The sequence below is a fragment of the Amblyomma americanum genome, chromosome 1 (assembly GCF_052857255.1).
Source record: "Amblyomma americanum isolate KBUSLIRL-KWMA chromosome 1, ASM5285725v1, whole genome shotgun sequence".
Lineage (NCBI taxonomy): Eukaryota > Metazoa > Arthropoda > Arachnida > Ixodida > Ixodidae > Amblyomma > Amblyomma americanum.
The window spans coordinates 317,446,092-317,467,378 of NC_135497.1; the positions used below are offsets into that span (position 1 = coordinate 317,446,092).

General features: G+C 50.6%; 1 protein-coding gene across 1 annotated transcript; it reads left to right on the forward strand.

Annotated features, from left to right (window-relative positions):
* The first annotated feature begins 2,528 nt into the window (after positions 1 to 2,528).
* LOC144116457 (uncharacterized) lies at positions 2,529 to 16,641 on the forward strand. Its single transcript, XM_077651188.1, has 3 exons — positions 2,529 to 3,117; positions 3,550 to 3,759; positions 15,916 to 16,641. The coding sequence occupies exons 1-3, from the start codon at positions 2,575 to 2,577 to the stop codon at positions 16,639 to 16,641; spliced, it is 1,479 nt and encodes a 492-aa protein (XP_077507314.1). The 5' UTR covers positions 2,529 to 2,574.
* Positions 16,642 to 21,287: the final 4,646 nt, after the last annotated feature.

A 21,287-nucleotide genomic window follows, 5' to 3' on the forward strand; every position in this document is an offset into this window, starting at 1 on the left:
CTCAGCAGCCGCTCCCAGCATGCGTTGTTTTAGGCAGCTTTGAAGGCTTTGAAAAAGCTTGCGTGAAGTGGCTGTAGCTTGTGTGTTTGATCCAAGCTGCTTCTTGCAAAGCACGTATGGACCATGCGTCTCCAGTCGTTTTGCTCGCCATCGAAGAGTATCCTTAGTCACAGGGAAGGCTTTCGGTGCAGCGCGAATAGAAAGTTTTCGCTGGCGCACGCTTTCTAGACCCTTCTTCATCCGGCCTGGTGCTCGGCTATTCTAGGATTAATTCTGGGGAAAAGGGCCCTCGACCAAGCTGCTGCTTTCAGTTCGGCGATTCATATTGGCCTCGCTCCATTCAGCCCTCGTCGTCTTTCGTTTGTTCGCGCGGGCCATTCTAGAAAATCAGACAAAAAAATCAGAGCTAAAGAATGCACTTTGCGCGAGCAGAGACTGCAGTTGTTTGGTCCGAGCGACGAACTGTCGTGTTTTGCCCCTTGCATAGGCTCCTACTCAGTGAATTCCATAGTTATGAAGATTGCCACATAGGGAACTGTAATTGTTTCCACAGCTAGCCAATGAGATGCAGTAACAGCAGAAATACGTACCCTGTCGCAGTAGTTCACGGCTACGCTGCTGCACAGGTCCAAAGAAACGGGACGTCAGAATTTCGCACCATTTTGGCGGGACAGTCACTTCACGAGAGTCGCTCCAGAATTTTTTCCGGAAGTGGACAAAGCAAGAATCCCGCCGTTCTTAACATACAATTAGTGGACACTTAGCGGCATCTAATGGCGGTTCAAGAAACCTACTTAATCTAAAGAAGTTTGCGCTAGATGTCGCTAGACGATACATGTCTCATTTTGCCTCATGTCTTATTTTACCCCGCCCGACCCTATATATGTATATAACACCCGCGAGGTGACACCTCTTCCTCTACCCCAGCGGAGCACATCTGGTCGAGCGAGTGGCGACGGCAGCGGCGTCGACGGCGGCGCCATCTGTTAGAGCGCGGCTGCGGCGTTGCTAGGCAACGGCGGCTCAAGGTCGTTCATTGGCCACGGCACACGGAATACGGTATACGGCTGAAGTGCGCGACGAGCCGAAATGGCTCGCTGGCTGGCGTAGTAAAGCTTTGGCGTTAAAAACGCCGATGTATTCTGAGAGCTTTTCCAGTACCCCGGAGCCCTGTGCCTTCACAGCACTGTTAAAAGCCTCGCGTAGGAGGCACAGTCATTTGGCGTTACCGTGAATTAACATTCACATCATAACGAATATTTTAAAGCCATACCTTTTACGCTATGTTCCGAGGATTGCGCCGAGTGCGTTGCATTAAGCTTCCTTTCTTCTTTCAGTCCCTCCATTATGCCTTCCCTTACGGCGCGGTTCAGGTGTCCAACGATATATGAGAGACATACTGCGCCGTTTCCTTTCCCCAAAAAACCAATTATTATTAGTGAGCTTCAGCCGCTCCGGAGCAGCGCCTAAACCGATGAAGAGCGGGAGCTTCGAAAGCAAAGGAAAGGCGCATAACTGCGACAGTGAACACCTCAGTAGCGCTTTAAGCTAGCTGGCGGTAGTGACAAGTGTGCGCTGCATGCGTTGGCATTAACGTTATGACAAAAACGCGGCACTGAAGCTATAGACCGTCTGCGTTCATTGTGTTCATTGGCTTTGGCGTTCACAACGTTCTACACTCCGATGATTTTAAGGCGAAAGCCTTTAATGGATTATCGTTGTTTATCCGTCCGTCCGCGAAATCTGTCACACTATAGCTGTCAATCAAACGCGGTTCGGGTGTCCATCGAGATATGAGACAGGAGCATTCCCTTCCTTAAAAGTAATTTTCATTTTCCTTCCCTTACGGCGGAGTTCAGGTATCCACCGAGATATGTGAGACAGGCGTCATTTCCTTTCCTTAAATTGTCCAACGGGCAAGGCGTCGCGCCGAACGGGCGATGGCATTCCGTGGACCCCTTGGCAACGCTGTAACACGCTGTCGCGGCCCAACCCAGACGCTTCCTGAACGCCGATCTGGAAGGGTGCCGTCTAAACGCTCTTTGCAGTCAGTCTTTAATCAACATCTTCACGGCACATCAGCGACACAAGCAGCAACACCGCGCTAACGGATTTCGCCTCACCGCACTTAAGGTCAGCAAAGTAGCCTTCAGAATTTTTGAGGAAAGCAAGGGCGAATAACTGGCACCCTGGGTCAGTGGACGCCTCAATCGCGTATTGAGGTACGCGGAGGTGGTGAGAGAGATGTCGGCTGCATGCATTAGCGCTGACAACGTTGTGGCAGACACGTAGCACTGCAACACTAGGCCACAGCGTTCATTGGGTGCGCAACCTCCGATCAACCATTCATTTAACTGCCATGGTGGCAGGGTGGGCGCGCTGCCTGACGTGTCCATAACACACTCAACGTTAGAGACGCCAAGCCGCGTCTAGTTGCGCGATACGCCACAGCGTTCGCTCTGTAACCAGGCTGAGCGGTAGTTAACCCGTTTTTTTCTTCTTTTCTCTTTGTGCATTCAAAGCGTGAAGAGCCGGAGTACTTCCCACTTTCAAGGTGACGACCCCTATTACGCGATGGAACGAGTGGAACAGTTCGGAGATCCATGGTTCCTGCTCCTCGCCGAAGACTACATCGTCCTGAAGCTCGAGACACCGTGGCCGGCAGACGTCCCGCTTCCTGGCGGTTACTCAATGCGCGACAACGATGGCCGCCTGCTGGTGACAAACCAGGCCTCTCTTGTCTCGGCAACGAACTCCCTGCGCGAGACGAGAATCTCGGAAGCCCTGTTTGCCGGATGCGCGGCCTTCGAGTCCTCGAACGTGTATGAGGCCTCCGCGAGGGAGGTGCTAAGATTCGCCGGCAAGGTATGCATCGTGCACAACAGGGACACGATCTTCAGGCTCATTCGCATGTTCCCCAACGCCAAGGTTCTTTCCCTACCGCATGACCTGTGCGTCCATGCCGTGGAACTGGATGAACCGTACAGAATCCGCGGGGCGCCGCTTGTGCCGACTTCTGAACTGAGGGAGTTGGAAGGCAGCACGCGGATAGGATGCGCCAGCAGCTTACTCTTCACCGAGGAGACAGTGTTGCAAATCCTGCACACGTGCCCGAACGTAAGTGTTGCCGTCGAATTCTCCACGAGCCGTTTCTAGCGGAAGCAATGGTGTTGTGGTAAACTGAGTCCGTCAAATGGACGCCGGGAGTGACGGCGCCAAAAGGAGCCCCATATAGGACGTATAAAGGCGTCATCCATCGCAGCTTTATTGATGCGTCTTTTTCTGAACCGAAGCTGTATCACAGTGAGCATAGAGCTTATTCGACGGTGTGATTAGAACTTTGAGTGCATGCCGTCTGACTCAAGCGTTACACGCTAGCTTTGAAACAGGGATTTGTGACCGTGAGCACTCGTTATCTTTCATATATTGCCACACGAGCTTTCCTGTCCTGTAGACCTGTGACACAAAATATCGGCAGGCGCGTAATGAGAATGCACTTCAAGGGCCCACGAACGTTTTCAAGCTTAGCATCTGCTTCCTCTTGCACAGGTGCGCCGCTTCGACGTTGCATCTGTCCAGCGAGCTTTCCTGCAGTTGGCGAAGTCGAGCCCTCCGGGTGGGCGTCACAATGCCTCCAATTTCACTCACCTCATGTTGGGCTTTGAGGCGAAGATCTCCAACTGCGGCCATGTGTTCACCGCAGGAGCCGACGATGTTCAGCTCGCAGCAGGGAAATTTCCACTTCTTGAAGTGCTCCAGGTATTGTGCACATTATAATACGAAGCAACCTTCCATATAGCAGAGATTACAAGTAATCGTATCACTTATAGTGGACCCCTGAATCGCACCGTGAGGTGAGTATAGACGAGGTCTGACAAGAGGGAGAGAGAAATGAGTCATCTTATAAGGCGTAAAGCTCACGTTGCCCACAACTCTTCAACCATTCCTACCGAATAAAAAGGTGAATGACCGTGAGTTAGCGCCGGTCAGTCTTAAGCACGTGACCGAAGTCGTACAATCGTAAAAAGTTTTCTACCGCTTAGCGTCGTTTGACGTGCACTGTCATTTAAGAGTACGCGAGCGTTTTGAAGCGAACGCTTCACTACGCTACCTCGTAACGATTTAGCGGTGCTAGCGGTTTTGGCCAAGTGAGCCAGAGGTCAAACCTCTTACGACGCGGCTCGAGTGTCCACCAATATATGTGAGACAGTTACTACGCCATTTCCTTTCCTCAAAAACGGTTCGGGTGTCCACCGATACATGTGAGAGTTACTGCGCCATTCCCTTTCATAAAAACCAATTTTAAAAAATTGGCTGTGGTTTAGCTCTGGTTAACCCTAGCTGAATTGCGAAGGCTTCATTTCCTCGGCACGTCGTCTACGCAGCGTCTCATTCCGACGCTCTCGAGAACTCAAACCGGTCTCTTTCGCAGTCCCGGGTTCGAACCCGACCGCGGCGGCTGCGTTTTTATGGAGGAAAAACGCTAAGGCGCCCGTGTGCTGTGCGATGTTAGTGCACGTTAAAGATCCCCAGGTGGTCGAAATTATTCCGGAGCCCTCCACTACGGCACCTCTTCGTCCTTTCTTCTTTCACTCCCTCCTTTATTCCTTCCCTTACGGCGTGGTTCAGGTGTCCAATGATATATGAGACAGATACTGCGCCATTTCCTTTCCCCAAAAACCAATTAATATTATTATTATTATTATTATTATTATTATTATTATTATTATTATTATTATTATTATTATTATTATTATTATTATTATTATTATTATTATTATTATTATTATTATTATTATTATTATTATTTCGCAGTTGAAGAGTCACCCCAGGACGTGGCACGGCTTCTAGCCGTATCTTCGTTACGACGCTTCTCGAGTCGTGCGGCACGTTCTTCTGCCGTCTCTTGAGCGCGTTCTCTCTTCCTCGCTTCGTTATTTCGTTGTTGCCTCTCTTTCGCGCTCTCCATAACGACTAGAATCGACTAAGGCGAAGCGCATATGTAAATACCCCCCGCGAGGCGACACCTCCTCTCCATTTACCCCAGCGGAGCACATCTGGTGGAGCGAGCGGCGTCGACGGCAGCGCCATCTTTTGGAGCGCGGCTGTTGTGTTGCTAGGCAACGGCGGCTCAATGTCGTTCGTCGGCCGCGGCGTACGGCTGAAGTGCGACCATGCGACGAGCCGAGCTAGCTGCCTGGCTGGCGTATAGTGTTGCTTTCGCAACAAAACCAACCTTCAATTTTCTTCGAAACTAAAGGAAAGGCGCATAACTGGGCCCCTGGGACAGTCGACACCTCAGTCGCGCTTTAAGCTACGTGGCCGTTGTGACAGATGCCCGCTAAGGAGGAGCTGTGGGGGCTTCCTGACGTTAGGGGGCTGGGATCTAGGGTCTCTCGCACATGTGGCGAGGGCTCCTTGCCACCGGGGGTATCTGTTGCTAAACCGTCGTCGTCGCTTCTGATTACGTGGTTGTTGCAACGCGCATCTTTTCTTTGAATCTTCCCTGTCCTATCTTCCAACACTCCTACTGTCTGCACGAGGCTGGGATTGTGGCTCAGCTTGAGCCAGTGGGCAGGCCCGTGGACTTTCCTTTCGATTCTTCCTGCAGTCGCAACAACAACAGATGTGCGCTCCATGCGTTGGCGTTCACAACGTTGTATCAGAAACGCGACACTGAAGCTATAGACTGTCGGTGTTCTTTGTGTTAATTGGCGTTAACGTTGACAACGCTCTAGACTCCAATGACTTTGAAGAGGAAGGCGAATAACTGGCTCCCCGGGGCACTGGACGCATCAGTCGCGCTTTGAGGTACGTGGTGGTGGTTAGAGAGATGTACGTGGTCTGCATGCATTAGCGCTGACAACGTTGTGGCAGATACCCGCCACTGCAGCAGTAAGCCTCAGCGTTAATTGGATGACCAACCTCAACCTCTCGCGGTGAACCATTAATTTAAACGCCACCTGGCAAGGTGGCCGCGTTGCCTATCCGGTGTGCGGAACGCACTCAACGTCACGCGCCAAGCCGCGTATACACTTACCCGATATACCACAGCTTTCGCTCTCTAATCAGGTTAAGCAGTAGTTGAAAGGCAGCTATTTTTTTTTAACTGATAGCACCATGCTGGATATTCGCCGGAATAGGTAGCATCGCAGTCAGCTTCGTGGTATCGTTTAGCGGAAAATTGACGTTGGCCAGCTGTTCAAACAGCACTGATTAGGAAATCTTAACCCCCAATCGACATGCAGGCCTTGGCTGCTGCCGTAATCACGGGGTTCTGATGTAGGCCTGGGCGTTGTGGCGATCATGGGGACAACTGTGGGTGGCGTTCTAGACCTGTCTGTCACTTCCTTGTCGCTGGGAACACGGGAAATTTCGGGGGTTCATTTTTGCGGTTTCAGCACTTAACGACAGTGACGATTAGTTTTAGGTTATGCATAGATCGCTATGAAGCGTCTGTAAAGCTTATGAAGCGTCTCTATCGAGTGATGCTTTGGAAAAATTCTGGCTGGCATCTTATGACTTACAACAATCCTGTAAACGCGCTCATGTAAGCTAACGCATTATGCGCGAACGCTTGTAGGCTGTAGGACTCAGGTCATGGATATCCCGACCGGTATATGTTTGCTGATGTCGCGACAGCCTGTGCACGTAGAAAGATATCCGAGATAAAGGTAGGATTGCTCAAAGAGCACGGTTTTAAAGTGAAAGCTTTACTACCCTCCGTAGCGTCACCGTGTTGGTTGGTTGGTTGTGAAACTTTATTTCCAGCGGATATAGAGGAGCGACACGAAGTCGCCCCCCGCTTAAACGGCGGCCGCTATCCCTTGGGCAGCGGCGGCGTCTTCAGCCAGCTGGAGGAGCTTGATCTGTATCCCCGGGTCGGGGCTGAGCAATAGAGCCTCCCAATGAGCAGAGTCGGTAATGAAGTGACTCGCGGGTAGGGACTGCGGGCAGTTCCAGATCATATGATTTAGATCGGCTTTCGCATCACAATTTTTGCATTTGTTTGAGTAGAGTCCTTCCGAATAGAAGCTACACAATTGGGGATTTGGATAGGTGTTAGTTTGAAGTTTACGCCAGGCTTTGGCCTGTTGCTTGGAGAGCGTTTTATCTGCTGGGGGGAATCTGAGTCTTGCAAGCCTGTAGTGCTGCAGGATTTCTCTGTAAGAAAACAACCTGTCCTTGCCAGAGTATAGGGCGGGTGGGCTGCACGACCCAGCTCGGCGGGACAGTTCTCGAGCTAGGTTATGAGCCGCCTCATTACCAGCAAGGGAAGCATGAGCAGGCGTCCAGATTAGGCGAATGCGCCGCGTGGGCTGATAATTTCGCAGAATCCGTGCTGCTTGTGGGGAGATTCTTCCAAACGTGTAGTTACGTATAGCCAATTTTGAGTCGCTGACAATGGTTTCTGCCGAGGATCCCACAATGGCTAGAGCAATGGCTGTTTCTTCTCCAACATGTGTGTGCTGAGTGCGTACAGTGCCCGCAGTTATGAGTGTACCACGTTCCGTGGGGACCACAGCTACCATCTTGTCAGCCCAAGAATCTGCCGCATCTACATATACCACAGAGGTATCATTAAGAAAGCGTTTGCCTAATGATTTGGCTCTCTCTGTACGACGTTCAGCGTGGAAATCTGGGTGCATGTTCCGAGGTAGTGGAGGAATGACCAGAAGCTGGCGTATATGTTTGGGAAGGTCAGTTGTGGGTCCGCCTTGTCGTTGGTATGTTATGCCTAGTGTGGACAGAATGTGTCTGCCAGTTGGTGTGGCCGATAGTCGTTCGTACTGCGAGACGGTTACCGCTTCAATAATCTCGCTTAGGGTGTTATGAAGACCGAGACCTAACACTTTCTCAGTCGCTGTGTGCATGGGTAGCCCAACTGCCTGTTTGACGCATTTTTTGATTATGGCCTCCACTTTTTCTTTGTCAGCTCACTTGAGATGTAGGTAAGGGCATACGTAAGCTATGCTGCTTATCACAAAGGCTTGTACTAAACGGAGAGTATTGCTTTCCTTCAAGCCCGAGTGGCGGTTACTAATGCGGCGAATGAGTCGCATAATTTGCTGCGAGGTTCCCTGAAGCTTCCGAATTACGTCACCATTGAAGCCGTGTTCTTGTAGAATTAGGCCCAAGATTTTAATTTTGGGCACTCGAGGAATGGGGACTCCGCGAATACTGAGTTCGATGGCCGGTGGGGTTTGCGCAAGGGATCTGATGTTGCGGAATATGAGAAATTCAGATTTGGCTGGAGAGCACTGCAGCCCCCTAGGGTCTACATAGTTCCCCACGATATCTATTGCATGCTGTAGTCTCTCCTCGATTTCGGCATCATTGCCCTCGGCGGTCCACAAGGTGATATCGTCAGCATAGAGGCTGTGGTGGAGTTGCGGAACCTGCGCTAATAGGTGTGGAAGTTTCAACATTGCAACGTTGAAGAGAAATGGTGATAGGACCGATCCCTGCGGGGTGCCCTTGTTGCCGAGGGGAAAGTCATGCGAGTGGAGACCTCCTACTTGAAAATGCGCCTTTCTACCTGAAAGAAAGTCGCGGATATAGTTGAAGGTGCGGGCTCCCACCCCGAGTTCATGAAGGTTCTCCAAGATCGCATCATGTCTGACATTGTCAAAGGCCTTTTCCAGGTCAAGTCCAAGAATTATTCTTGTGTCCCGCGTTTTTGCCTCAATAATCTGATGCTTGAGCTGAAGCATTACATCCTGCGTAGAAAGTTTTGGTCGAAATCCAATCATGGTTGGAGGGTACAGCTCGTTCTCCTCCATAAACCGGTTGATGCGGGTATGAACTACGTGCTCCATGAGCTTACCTACACAAGACGTGAGCGAAATCGGCCTGAGGTTCTCAAGGCTGAGTGCCTTCCCTGGCTTTGGGATGAGAATGATCTCTGCCGTTTTCCATATTTGAGGGATGGAGCCCTCCGACCAACATTTCTGCATATACTCAGTTAGTGATTGTAGCGACACTTCATCCAGGTTGCGGAGGATCTTGTTGGATACTGCATCGGGGCCAGTGGCGGATTTGCAGTTTAGCCTGGCAATCTCTGCCCTAACCTCATCCACAGTAATGGGGGAGTCGATCTGCGTGTTTTCCGGACCAGCATAATCTGGGAAGGCTTGGATAGGAGCATTGCCAATATATCTATCTTTAAGTTCAAGGAAAAGGTCCTCTGGTGGGCCTGCATACTCATGCACAAGCTTCTGCAGGTTCTGCCTCTGGGTGGTTCTGCTACCTGTAGGGTCAAGTAGATGACGGAGCAAGTGCCAAGTCTTAGAGACTCCCATATTGCGATCCATTTGGTTGCATATGTCATCCCAGTTTTGTTGAGTAAGTTTAGCTGCATGATCCTCGATCTCCTTGTTTAGCCTAGCTATTCTTCTGCGCAGATTCCGGTTCCACCGCTGTCGTTTGAGTCGGTTCTCGAGTCCACTCTTTGCCTTCCATAGGTGAAGAAGCCGGCTGTCCGCAATCTCCAGGTGGTCAGCCTGGTCTAACGTATGGGTGACTGCTTTGGCATCTTGACAAAGATCCTGTGCCCAGATATCTATGTCTAGTATTTCGGGGGTATCAGCTTCTCGGGCGGCTCTTTTAGCGCGGAACGTGTCCCAATCGACAAGGGTGGGGGCTCGAGCGCTACGACGTTTGGGGCCAGTTGAGGTCACTATTTCCAATATGTAGTGATCGCTGCCGAAATTTTGTTGAGTGTTTATCCATGTTAGAGTGCCCGAATTTTTAGCAAAAGTCAGATCGGGAGATGTATCCCTGGAAACACTGTTACCGCAGCGGGTGGGGACTAGTGGATCTGTAAGAAGAGTCAGCCCACACTGTTGTGCGGTGAGCCACAGTTTTCTACCTTTAATGTCCTCCTGTGCGTAACCCCAAGCCGGGTGTTGGGCATTACAGTCTCCCGTGAAAATGACGGGGTGATTGCCTGCGAGCTTCAGGGTCGCCTGAAAAAGCGGGCCGAAGCTTGCTTTCCGTAACTTTGGGCTGCTATAGACATTCAGCACAAACAGACTGTGGTCGGGTTTCCTAGGCGGAATTAATTCGACTAGCACGTGTGTGACATTTGTGACTGGGGTATCGTGCTGTACTACCGCAATATTTCGTTTGACAAGAGTCGTGACTCCAAGCGTTCCACCCCCCGATGAAAAGGATTGATACCCAGCTAGCTTGCTATTAGTTTGTGTCTCTTGTAGTGCGATTAAGTCCGGTCCGTCCCTATTGTTGAGGAATTGTTGGAGTACAGCTCGTTTGCGGCTAAATCCTCGGCAGTTCCACTGCCAGATGGTGTAATTGGGTTGTGGCGCCATGTTGTTGCTAGTCGGATACCGCTTCAGAAGAAGCGGGTTTGCGAATTTTGTGAGGAAGGAGCCTGCTCTCTGCTTCCTGCTGCCAGCTGCCTAAGTTAATTAATTCCTGCCGGTGTCTGCATAATTCTTCCATGATGGAAGTCATTGTAAGCTGCACTTGAATGAGGGTGCTGTTAGTCTGCGTTTGCGCTTCTTCAATTTTGTGAATGGTGTCGGCTAGTGTTTGGCCTTCGGACAGGGAATCGCCTGCTTTTCGCTTAGGCGGGGGTGCCCGCGTTGATTCAGCATGCATGTCCGCTTCGGCGGAGGTAGAGGGGGTAGGTTTATTGGCGCCATCGGTCGTAGGCGGTGACCCAGCCTGCATTTGTTGTTGTTTTAGAGCGGCATTTTCTTTCTTTAGGTCCTCGACCTCACGAAGTAATTTCTCTACCAGCACTTTCAGGTCTGCTAGCTCAGAGGGGTTGGAGTTAGATTTCTGGGAGGCTTTATCTGCCCAGCCTACCTTTTGCGTGCCGACGGCGTCCTGGTTCAAACCGGGGTTCCGTGGCTGGTGTGAAGGAGTCCTGGATTTGGAGGCGGACCGGCCTCTCGGTTCCAGTCGTGGAAAGGAGCTGGATCGATGTCTATAATTTGTTCGTCCCCTGCTTTTGGAGCGGCTGCGTCGCTCTTTAGACTGCGGCGACTCTTGGCTATGCTGGGTCAGATGTTGGCGTTCCTGTTTCCAGCGGCGTTTGCTGACAATGTATGGAGTGCGGTAGATTTCGCGGCATTTGTTGCTGCCCAGTTCATGGCCCTTACCGCACAAGGCACACTCAGGCTCGCAGCTATGTGTCTCAGGAGGATTGGCCACGCCGCATCCGCGGCAGCGAGCGTTTTTCGGGTCCGGGCAAACGTCTCTGCGATGTCCGAGTTGTCCGCACAAAGAACACACTTCGTATTTTTTTTGTAGAGGCAGCAGCGAATCATGCCACCACCGAAGCTGATCCAACGGGGAACTCGCTCACCGTTGAAGAGAATGAGGACCGTCTGCGACTGCGCACCCATGCGCCGGACTCCACATATTGGAGGATTCCTTGGATGCTGACGGTTCGCAAGGATGTCAGCGTCCGATAGATGTTTCGGAACGCCTTGGATCACTCCTTTACCACTGCCATCCGGCGTGGCGACATACGAGGTGATGGCGATCTTGTTCTCGCCGTAGATGAGCTCCTTGATGTTTAAGTAGCGTTCCACTCGTACCGCGGAATGGGTGGCCACCAGTATGGTGTGTTGCTTGAAGTTGAGTAGCATGCAGTCTTCAGATGATTCTGCCAAGGTGAGGCCCGCGGCGTCCCGGATGAGTTGAAAGATGCCAAGTTGGCCACAGCTCTCGAGTATACGGAGGCCGCCCGATGGCCGGAATATCACCTTGGTTAGGCCCTTGGGTAGGCGAGGTAGGTTCGACGCCACCGATTGTCGAGCAAGTCGTCGGCCAAGCTTTTTCGCAGAGGAGTCGGCAGAGTGCCGCATGCTGCCCTGTCCCTGGGCGCGATCGGTTCCATTGTGTGCCGCGGGGTTATTCCTTTGGCGTTCGTGACCGGAGCGTTTCGATTCACCGACGGTGAACCAACCATATTGGTGCGAAAATTCTTCGGGGCTAATGTCAGCCCCCTCCACGGTGACTTCCATGTCCAGTGTTGGAGGAAGATCCCACTCAGATAATGCGGCACAGCCCCGTCAGAGCGGGGTCGCTAGGCCTGGCGTGGGCCTAGCGGGCCGTGCGTACCGGCGAGAGCCGAAACGCAGAAAAGTCCGCAGAAACAGGCAAAAAGGGACTTGCCGATGCGTCCGACGGCGTTATCCGAGCTTCGAAGACGAAATCCAGGCAAGAGCGGTGTTGACCGTCGCTGAATTCAGCGGTGGGCATGGGTGAAGCGAGGAGCGTTCGCGCGAGCGTCCGATCCACGCCACGTCCGAGCCGGTTCTCCGCGTCACCGTGTGCACAGTGTGCGCGCGTTTCACCTTGAACCGAGGAGAAACCACGTGATAGCGATGACGTCACTCAGCCGCCGCCGAAGCCGAGCGCTCGTCTGTTTCTCTTCCCCTATCCCCTCTTCGTTTCCCCTCATGTTTTTCATTTCATTTCTCCATTCTACCTGCTATCCTTTATTTCCGCTGCCCCAGCTCAGGTGCTTCAGCATCGATGGAGATGCCGGGGCTAGCAAAAATCTTTTCCCTCCTTTTTATTAATATTTTTATAAAACCACTTCCTACTCTTCTCTGCTTCTATAGGCCGTCAGCGTTCATTGTGTTCATTGCATGGCGTGGACAACGCTCTAGACTGCGATGATTTTGGGGAAAGGAAGAGCGCATAGCTGGCTTCCTGGCTCAGCTGGCTTCCTGGCTCAGTATATATATATATATATATATATATATATATATATATATATATATATATATATATATATATATATATATATATATATATATATATATATATATATATATATACAGGTAGGTGCTCGGGGAGATGCCCCTAGTGGGTATCGCCCCTTGCAATACAAGGCGGAGTCCCTCATTCCAGGACCCTGCTGGTCCTGACCGCGCTGTTTTAACGCGACAGCGTTAAGGAGCTCTTGTCACAGAAAAGCCGGTGTCGTCGGTGTCGGCGTCTTTGGCCGTGAGCGAAAAATAGCGCATCTCGGTGGACACCTGAACCACGCCGTAAGGGAAGAGATTTTAACGCGACAGCGTTAAGGATTGATTGATGGATTGATTGATCGATCGATCGAATGATGTCGTTTGATTGATCATCTATCGATCGATTGATTAATTAGTTAATTGCTTTGTTGATTGAATAATTGACTGAACGATCGATTTTTCCTTTCCTTACGGCCCGGTTCGGGTATCCGCCGAGATATGTGAGACAGGCGTCCTTTCCTTAAATTGTCCAACAGGCCACGCGTCGCGCCGAACGGGCGATGCCGTTCCGTGTACTCCTCGACAACGCTGCGACACGCTGTCGCGTCTCAATCTTAAAGACGAAGCTTAAGCGTCCTCCAATTGTTTCCTTGAAAATTCTGCATCGCGCGAGTGAGGTGTTTCTGGGTTTCCGAGCGTGTTTGTGTGGGGTCTATGAGACTCCTAACGAGCCGCCAAGTGTTGCGGCTCGACATCTGTCTTGCTGCGCTGTTGCATGTATCTACCCAGTTATTGTCAGCGAGTTGTGCAGCATACTCGACAGATTGCTGGGTGAGGTCAGACATGCGAGCGCGGAGTTTACGATTGGTGAGAGAGAAATGTGGGCTGCAGGGAATTAGCGCTGACAATATTGTGGCAAACATGCGGCACTGAAGCAATAGGCCGCAGCGTTCATTGGGTAACCGGCCTCTCGCGATCAACCATTAATTGCCACCTGGCAGGGTGGGCGCGCTGCCTATCCAGTGCGCGGAACGCACTCAACGTTACAGACGCCAAGCCGCGTCTACTTGGCCTATACACCACAGCTTTCGCCATCTTACCAGATTAAGCAGTACTTAAATGAAAGAAAAATGTTTTTGGGGAAAGGAAATGGTGCAGTATCTGTCTCACATATCAGCGGACACCTGAACCGCGGCTTAAGGGAAGAGACAAAGGAGTGTCAGGGTTCGAACCGGACCGCGGCGGCGGCGTTTCGATGGAGGCGAAACGTAAAGGCGCCCTTATGCTGTGCGATGTCATTGCACGTTAAAGATCCCCAGGTGTTCAGAATTATTCCAGAGCCCACCACTACGGCGCTTCTTTGTTCATTTATTCCGTAGTTAAAACGCAGCTATTTTGTTATGGTATTCGTGGCAGGGTTTCAGAATTCTGATTAGGCAATCAATCAACGCGTAAAGTTTCCGCCGATTGTTTGTATTACTAAGAAAATAAGAGTATGTTCCGATCCTCAAATAGGAAAACAAAACTCGCTACTCTAACGGGTGGATCAATGAAGAAAAGTCTTTGTTCTAACGTATTTTTTGCCAAGATTTTATGTCATTTGTGCGCTCAGTGGTATCGGATGGGAAGGTAATCTTCGTTAATTGTCTTGGTTACAAGAAAATGCGTTTTCATGACAGAAATTTGATCCCAGAGCTTCACTAGGCCCTTAGAATTTCACCGTTATAAATATGCGAAAAAAAATTTGCCGCTGAAATTTGGTCCGTGTACACAAATACTCCGCACCGCTCTAACGTTTCCTGCTGCATGAAAGCTGCTGTACATAAGCTAGGAGCCAGACTTTCCATTTGAAAGGCATTGTCGTGTGCAAAAGACTCTGACACTCTTTTGGCTATGTTTATGATGAACACAAGTGGCCATTCATCTTTTTTTGCTAATCCTTATCAGCGGTGCTTCTGCTTCTGCTTTCTGGTTACAATGCATGATACAATATGTTTTGGTATGTTATGGTCTGGTGCTGTGTATAGGGTTGAACGCAACGAAGCTGTGCACAGGCTCTGGGACATGTCGTCTCTGGAGGTTTCTGGATGAAGTTCGACCACCTGGGGTTCTTTAAACCCTTTGTGGGACAATGGGACACATACGTCCCACTTTATTCCCGATACCGAAGGGCTCGTAAGATGCAATGGGACTTACGCTGTGCTCCCACCTATATTTAGGTTTCAGTGAGTTCTTTAAAAACGGTGTCAGCCAGGTGTACTAGATGAGGTAGCGAGTCGAGACCTTGAAACTTCGTTGTTTTTTTTTTTTGGGGGGGGGGGGTGCGTTGCAAGTTTTTGGCTATATTCGATCTGGAAAAAGCACAAAATGTCCGGTGAGTGATTCCTTCTTTCTGCATAGAGAGGCACAACTGTAGATCACAACGTGCACTTATTTCGAAGGTTTTAGACATTTAATGCTGGCGATTTAATAGTCCAACATAGTTGGACTATTTAATAGTGGGACATTTAATGACTGAATATTGAGTGCTAATTCTCAAACATCCTATGTAGAGTTTGTTTTGTGCGCCAAAATATTTTGTCGCTAAACATTAAGAACCGACAGGAGCAAGAAGCCCTTCCAAATTAACATGCAGGGTGAAAAAAATGGCAAAAATAGTTGGCATCTCGGGTGAAGTTCGGCTCATCGTCAAAGAACACAACCATGTGAAAGTCTAACAAAGGCGTAGACGCTGTTGGTGTTGCACGATGGTAGAAGTAGTGCATACAAGTATAACAAGGGAAGTAGTGCAAACAAGTTCATGAAGTGGTTAGAAAAAACAAGCTCTGTGAGGAAACACATGTAGGTCAGTGGGACAAATGCATCCCATTTTATTTATCCCCATTTAATGCCAAGGGGACAAATATGTCCCACTTTTTTCCGCTTGTACTGAAATTATGAAATTTGTCGAGAACCGTTTCTGTGCACCTCGTGCAAATACAAAATTTTTAATCTATTCTGAATAAAATATCTGCTGTCCCACAAAGCGTAAACACGTGGCGCATCGCATAGCAAAGGAGCCTCTGCCGGAATGTGGCCGCCGCGCCGCATCTGGGTACATGAAAATGACGCGAGTTCCGCGGGATCTCTTCGAAGTTGTAGTCGACTTTAATGAGTGGAGTGATTGATGTGGCGGTTTTTGCAGGTAATCGTGGGGTCACTGCCAGCGTTCGCCGCTATCTCCGCGTTCCGTTACCTTCGCAGTCTGTCAGTGTCTCTGGCAGCTTCCGTCCGCTTCGCCGACGTTGGCGCCGAGCTACAGAGCCTCCTGAAGACGTGGCCGCGGATGGAGAGTCTCTCCCTCTGGTGCTGCGGAGGCTTAAGGCTCGCATCGCTGACCATGCTCTGTCCGAAGCTCAAGACACTGCGCCTGGTGTCATGCGAGATATCCAGCGATGACACTCCGTTGGACTACGGCGCTTTTCCTCAACTCAGAACGGTCCAGCTGTGCGTGAAGCTGCCCATGGTCGTTTTCGATGGGTTCTTCTACGCCACCAGCGGGACACTGAGGAACCTGCTCATCGCCGGTGATGCCATTTGCCGCGGGTTCCTGCACTTGTGCTGCCTGCACGATCGACAGATTTCATTTCCATGCCTGGAGGAACTTACCCTGGACACTGCGTTGACGGTCGTCGCGCTGCAATTGAAGCCGGAGCGCCTGCACCACTTGCTGAATTCCCTGCCCGCGCTGCGTCACCTAAGCACGGACAGCTACGACCTTAGGCTCTTTGTCGAGAACTACTGCGTTCCACGCGGTAGTGTCTCTCTGTCCTGGTGCGAATGCGTATACTGCGCCGTCCACCGTCCCTGCGATGGGAACAGCGCCAAAGACGCGGTCGTTATCAGAGATTGTTTGGGTCTCCCGATGTAATTAGGCTTAGCCATGGCTCGCACAACTTTGTTGCGTGAGGCGCGCCGTTTCGATGTTCTGCGTAAAACAGACCTTTTCTTCGGCAGCTATTTCACAGCGCTTCGAGCTAATCCTGTATTCCTTTCAAAAACCTAGGACTACGAGGTAGATTCGTTATTGTAGTGTTAACGAGAACGGAAAGACTTTTTTTTTACAAGCAGGCTTAGTTTCAAAAGCGCGATGCGCACACACTAGATCGATAAAGAATACAAAATTCTGCTTATTTAACACAACATGTCCTGCATTCCAAAGACAAATTTTCACATTTTTGCCTAACTTATTTTGGTTTTGGCGGTTTTTTGCGGTTTTTTTTTCGAGAGAAGCGCTGCTGGGAATATGTTGCTTGTCGTTTCTAAACAGTGATTCGCATTTTAACCGCGTTAGTTAGGGTGCCTCGATGCAGCGACGCTGGATCAGGGCACGCTAGAGTGAGTCGTTGTGATTACGCGCGGTATTTTTTTTAAGAATTGACCTTGAAATGTGTTACTGTGTTATGTTCGGACTAGTAAATTCAAAAACGAAGCTACTAAATAAACTCGCAGGTCCGAAGTGTTCACTTTTTTGCGTGTGTGTATGTTCTTTTTGAAGCCTCGTTGGAACCAATAGGATCAACCAAACGGCTAATCATTTTTATGCTTGTAGTGGCGGTTTGTAGCCAACGAGGCAGGAACTACGTCAAGCTGCTGCATCGCGCATCGTTCACGTGCTCCGAATCTGTGATAAACGAAAAAGAGTTCCACGGTTAATTTTTTCGGGCTAACAAATTACAGGAGCTTCGCGGGCTTCCCTACTGGTCCCCAAAATTTTCCGCTTTAATAAATATACGATGCCAAAAAAATTTAAAATTACAAGTCTAAAAATTCATATCGAAATCTCAGAAGGGGATAACACGCGAAACCTCTCACACACGCGAAATGAATCACTATTTCATACTGACGCTATTTGGTATTCTTTCGTACTTGTAAAAATTTAACCAATTCTCTTGATAGCTTGATAGGCACCTGCCTCCCTTGATATACGTGCATCTCTGTGTTGAAGTTTTTCATTTTCGCTGCTACGCTCGCTGTGTACACTGTACACCACTTTGCACCTTTATGGGCAGAATGCCATCTATGCACCCTTACAGCACCCACGATTTTCATGAAATGGGTGTTTTCATAGGGTAACACTCATTTTGCACCCCGCTTTAATATCCAGGATGTTAAATGGGTAGTTTTTCTTAGTTGCAGCCCTGGAGATCGTTGGGGTGCAAGGGTGTAAAACGAGAATTGCATTAGTCGATTTACCCCGCCGCGGTGGCTCAGTGGTTAGGGCGCCCGACTACTGATCCGGAGTTCCCGGGTTCGAACCCGACCGCGGCGGCTGCGTTTTTATGGGGGAAAAACGCTAAGGCACCCGTGTGCTGTGCGATGTCAGTGCACGTTAAAGATCCCCAGGTGGTCGAAATTATTCCGGAGCCCTCCACTACGGCACCTCTTCTTCCTTTCTTTTTTCACTCCCTCCTTTATCCCTTTCCCCTACGGCGCGGTTCAGGTGTCCAACGATATATGAGACAGGTACTGCGCCATTTCCTTTCCCCCAAAACCATTAGTCGATTAACCTCGGGCCACGAGCAGTGATCGCTTCCCGCAGCGTTTGATGCAGTGATGACGACAAGCACCACTACATGTCCCTGTCAGTGACCTCCCCAGCTTCCCTTAACTGCCTCTGAACAAGCACAAGTGTAGGAGAAGTGTACACTCTGCGCCGTGCTCGGTCTGGTTTACGGCCTTCGGTTTTAATTCGGTTGCCCAAGTTGGCTTTCGCCCGAGAGCGGAGACCAGGGCATAGAGGTCATGCTCCCGATTCGACACTTTGTAAATTGCAGTACAGTTGCCTGCCACAATGCGTTCCTCAATGGTGCCGCCCTGTGTGGGACGACGTTTGTCCTTCGGTTGGTCACTGAGTGCCTACAACAGGCACTACAAACGGTGGACGACCAGTGGTGGGCCGAATGTCAACGCGACAATCCGTGTGCCACCCCCGAGAAGGCCACCACTGGGTGGAATGACCGTAGACCCTGTGTTCAAGCTGACCATGGCGCAGGACCGTGGCCTAAGCACCAGTGGCACATCTAGGTATGCGTTCCATCACGTGAAATGAGTCATTGACAAGTTCAGCACGATGTCCGCCTACATGCTCGACTGCGTCAATTTGCGGGCAATAACCAACCTGGCACTGTTTGGCGGCATCGACGCGATCATACATACAGGCACCTGCTTTGGCTACCTCGATCCTGTCAAGACTCAGCGGTACGAGCGGCCCAAGAGTAACCGACGCAGACAAGGTTCGAAGACACAGCTGTGCGAGCAGCAGAAGTTAAAGCAAGGCATAGAAAATGCGAAGCGCTAGCGGAGGCGAGGCGGTCGATAGTTGGTCCTGTCGCACGTTGGTTTCATCACATTGTGGGGATCGCCTGTCAATCTTCGCACCAGGTCCCCGTTTCACGAACTAGCCAGACAACACAATGTTATGTGACAGATATTCGCACTGCCGTAATAGCCCTTAGCTAAGATGTCCGCAAGCAGCGATTATTTATTTTCCACAGTTCCTGCTATACATCGCGCTGGTGGTACGCCTCCCGATGCAACGCGAGGGGGAAAGCGGGTCACCTGGAAAGAAAATGAGAAATGAAAGCAAAAATGAGTGCGCGGCATTGCAGGGCTCATAGAGAGGCATTCAGCATGACTGTTGCCCACGCAAAGGAATGTATACTCTTCCTTTCTTGCTTTTCCGATTTTGTTTCGCTTGCCATTCACAGTGGCATTGTGCCTGGTTTGTCAGTGGTCCCTTTTCAAGCAGCGCGCCCCTCAGGTAGCCACCAACCGTTACTACGGATTTTTTCCTGTAGAAAAGAAATGCCAAGGGGAGTGGCCATTATAAATGCATTACAATTGTCCCTTGGGATATTGCTTTAGTAAAGAGCAGTGTTGGCTCCATCTATCAGAGCAGGTGAGTTTGACTGCCCCATAAACATGCCTGTCGCACAGTGCATTGTCAGCGCTGCACTCTAATCCCTGACTAAAGGGCACACATGGGCGGAAATTAGTGGACAAAGGCCCACTGCTTCCCGACGCCTTGACTGCAATGGTAGAGGCAAACGACTCCACAGCTTTCTCTCTCTCCGCTGTGTCCCTGCCTCGTCGCGCGCCAAACTTACACCCTTGGCCCCCCAACCAACAGCTGTGAAAAACTGATCTCCCCCACCAGCCCCGCGAAACAACGCGACGCGCCCTGTGGCTGCTCCTTGCATTCATTGAGGAGACCCACCGTCGAGCCCGTCTCTAGCTCGGTTTTTTTTTTCCGCACGCTTACCGAACGCCGGGACGGGCTCCTTCAAGCGCGTCTGTAGCTCTTTTCTTTATATTTTTTATCTTTCTCTCCCTGTCTCCCCCCTCTCCCGTCAGTCCTGGCTCTTCGCTGACTTCGAACACCATCTCCTACGAGGGGCGCAGCGAGGTGTTGGTTCGACCACATTGCCGAGCGAGGTTCACTTGAAGAACCGCGAAGAACCTTTGCCTAAATGCTCCCGCCATTCACATTTAGCCCCACACGACACTTTCCCGAACTCGGATATTTTGCCGCCTTTTTTTGTGTTTGTGTTTTCATGCACAATGCACGTGTCTCTAGTTAAGCTAACTGCGCTGCTGATTCCGCATTGACTATTCCTGCCGAAGAGGCCCCAGGGAAGTCTGCCCTCTCTGCGTTTTGTTCTTTTTATTTGTTTAAGGGCTAACCGCATGAGGCGACAATTCGCGGCGACATGCCGCGCGGTGGGCTGAGGGCCGCCGAAGCACTATCGCTCATCGCGTCGCCCAGGTTCTGGGTTCGCAGAAAATTTCGCCCATCGCTCGGAAGTGCCGTGCGAGACTAGCCAATGACGTTAGGCCTTGCGGGTGCGTAACTTCCGATCCGTTTTGCGCGCGAATGTCGATTTTTTTTTTTCAGCGGAGCAGCAGCCGGCGCATCCCTCACCATGGCAGCTATGCAAGAGTTTAATGAAAGGCTCATTAATGAATTTCAAGAGGAAAGGGTGCTGTGGGATATGTCCTACGCGCAATATAGCTTTGTTCGATTCAGCCGTGGTTCTCTGCACCGCCGGCACCGGTTCACGGTGCGCTGCACCAAAGCCCTCGATTAATAGCGCCCCTTGCAACGCTGTCTGCGATTGATTTGGGTGAAGCCGGGGTGTCGCTGTGGTGCAAAGAACCTTGGCACCGTCCGCGAAGGAGGTGCAGGAAAGTTGTGCACGTGCAGACAGCTTTGAGCAGACGACGCGCAGACGACGCTAACATGCTCGTAAGTATTGAAGGTGAATTGAGGGAGGTCTTCGCTGTCGTCGACGGGTCCTATGCCATTTTGCGAGAAAATGACGCTGAAATATTACGCGACAGGTGGTAACTTTCTGTGTTATTTGTTGTACCTGCGACTTGTAACAGATACATCTAAGCCGTCCGTGTGCGTGCGAGTTCACACAGAACATTTTTTTTTTTCAGAAGGCGCAACAATGGTGCGTGGGCTGTTGGAAAAATACGAGCAGGGCGAATCGCGGGCGTGTTTTGCCGGCG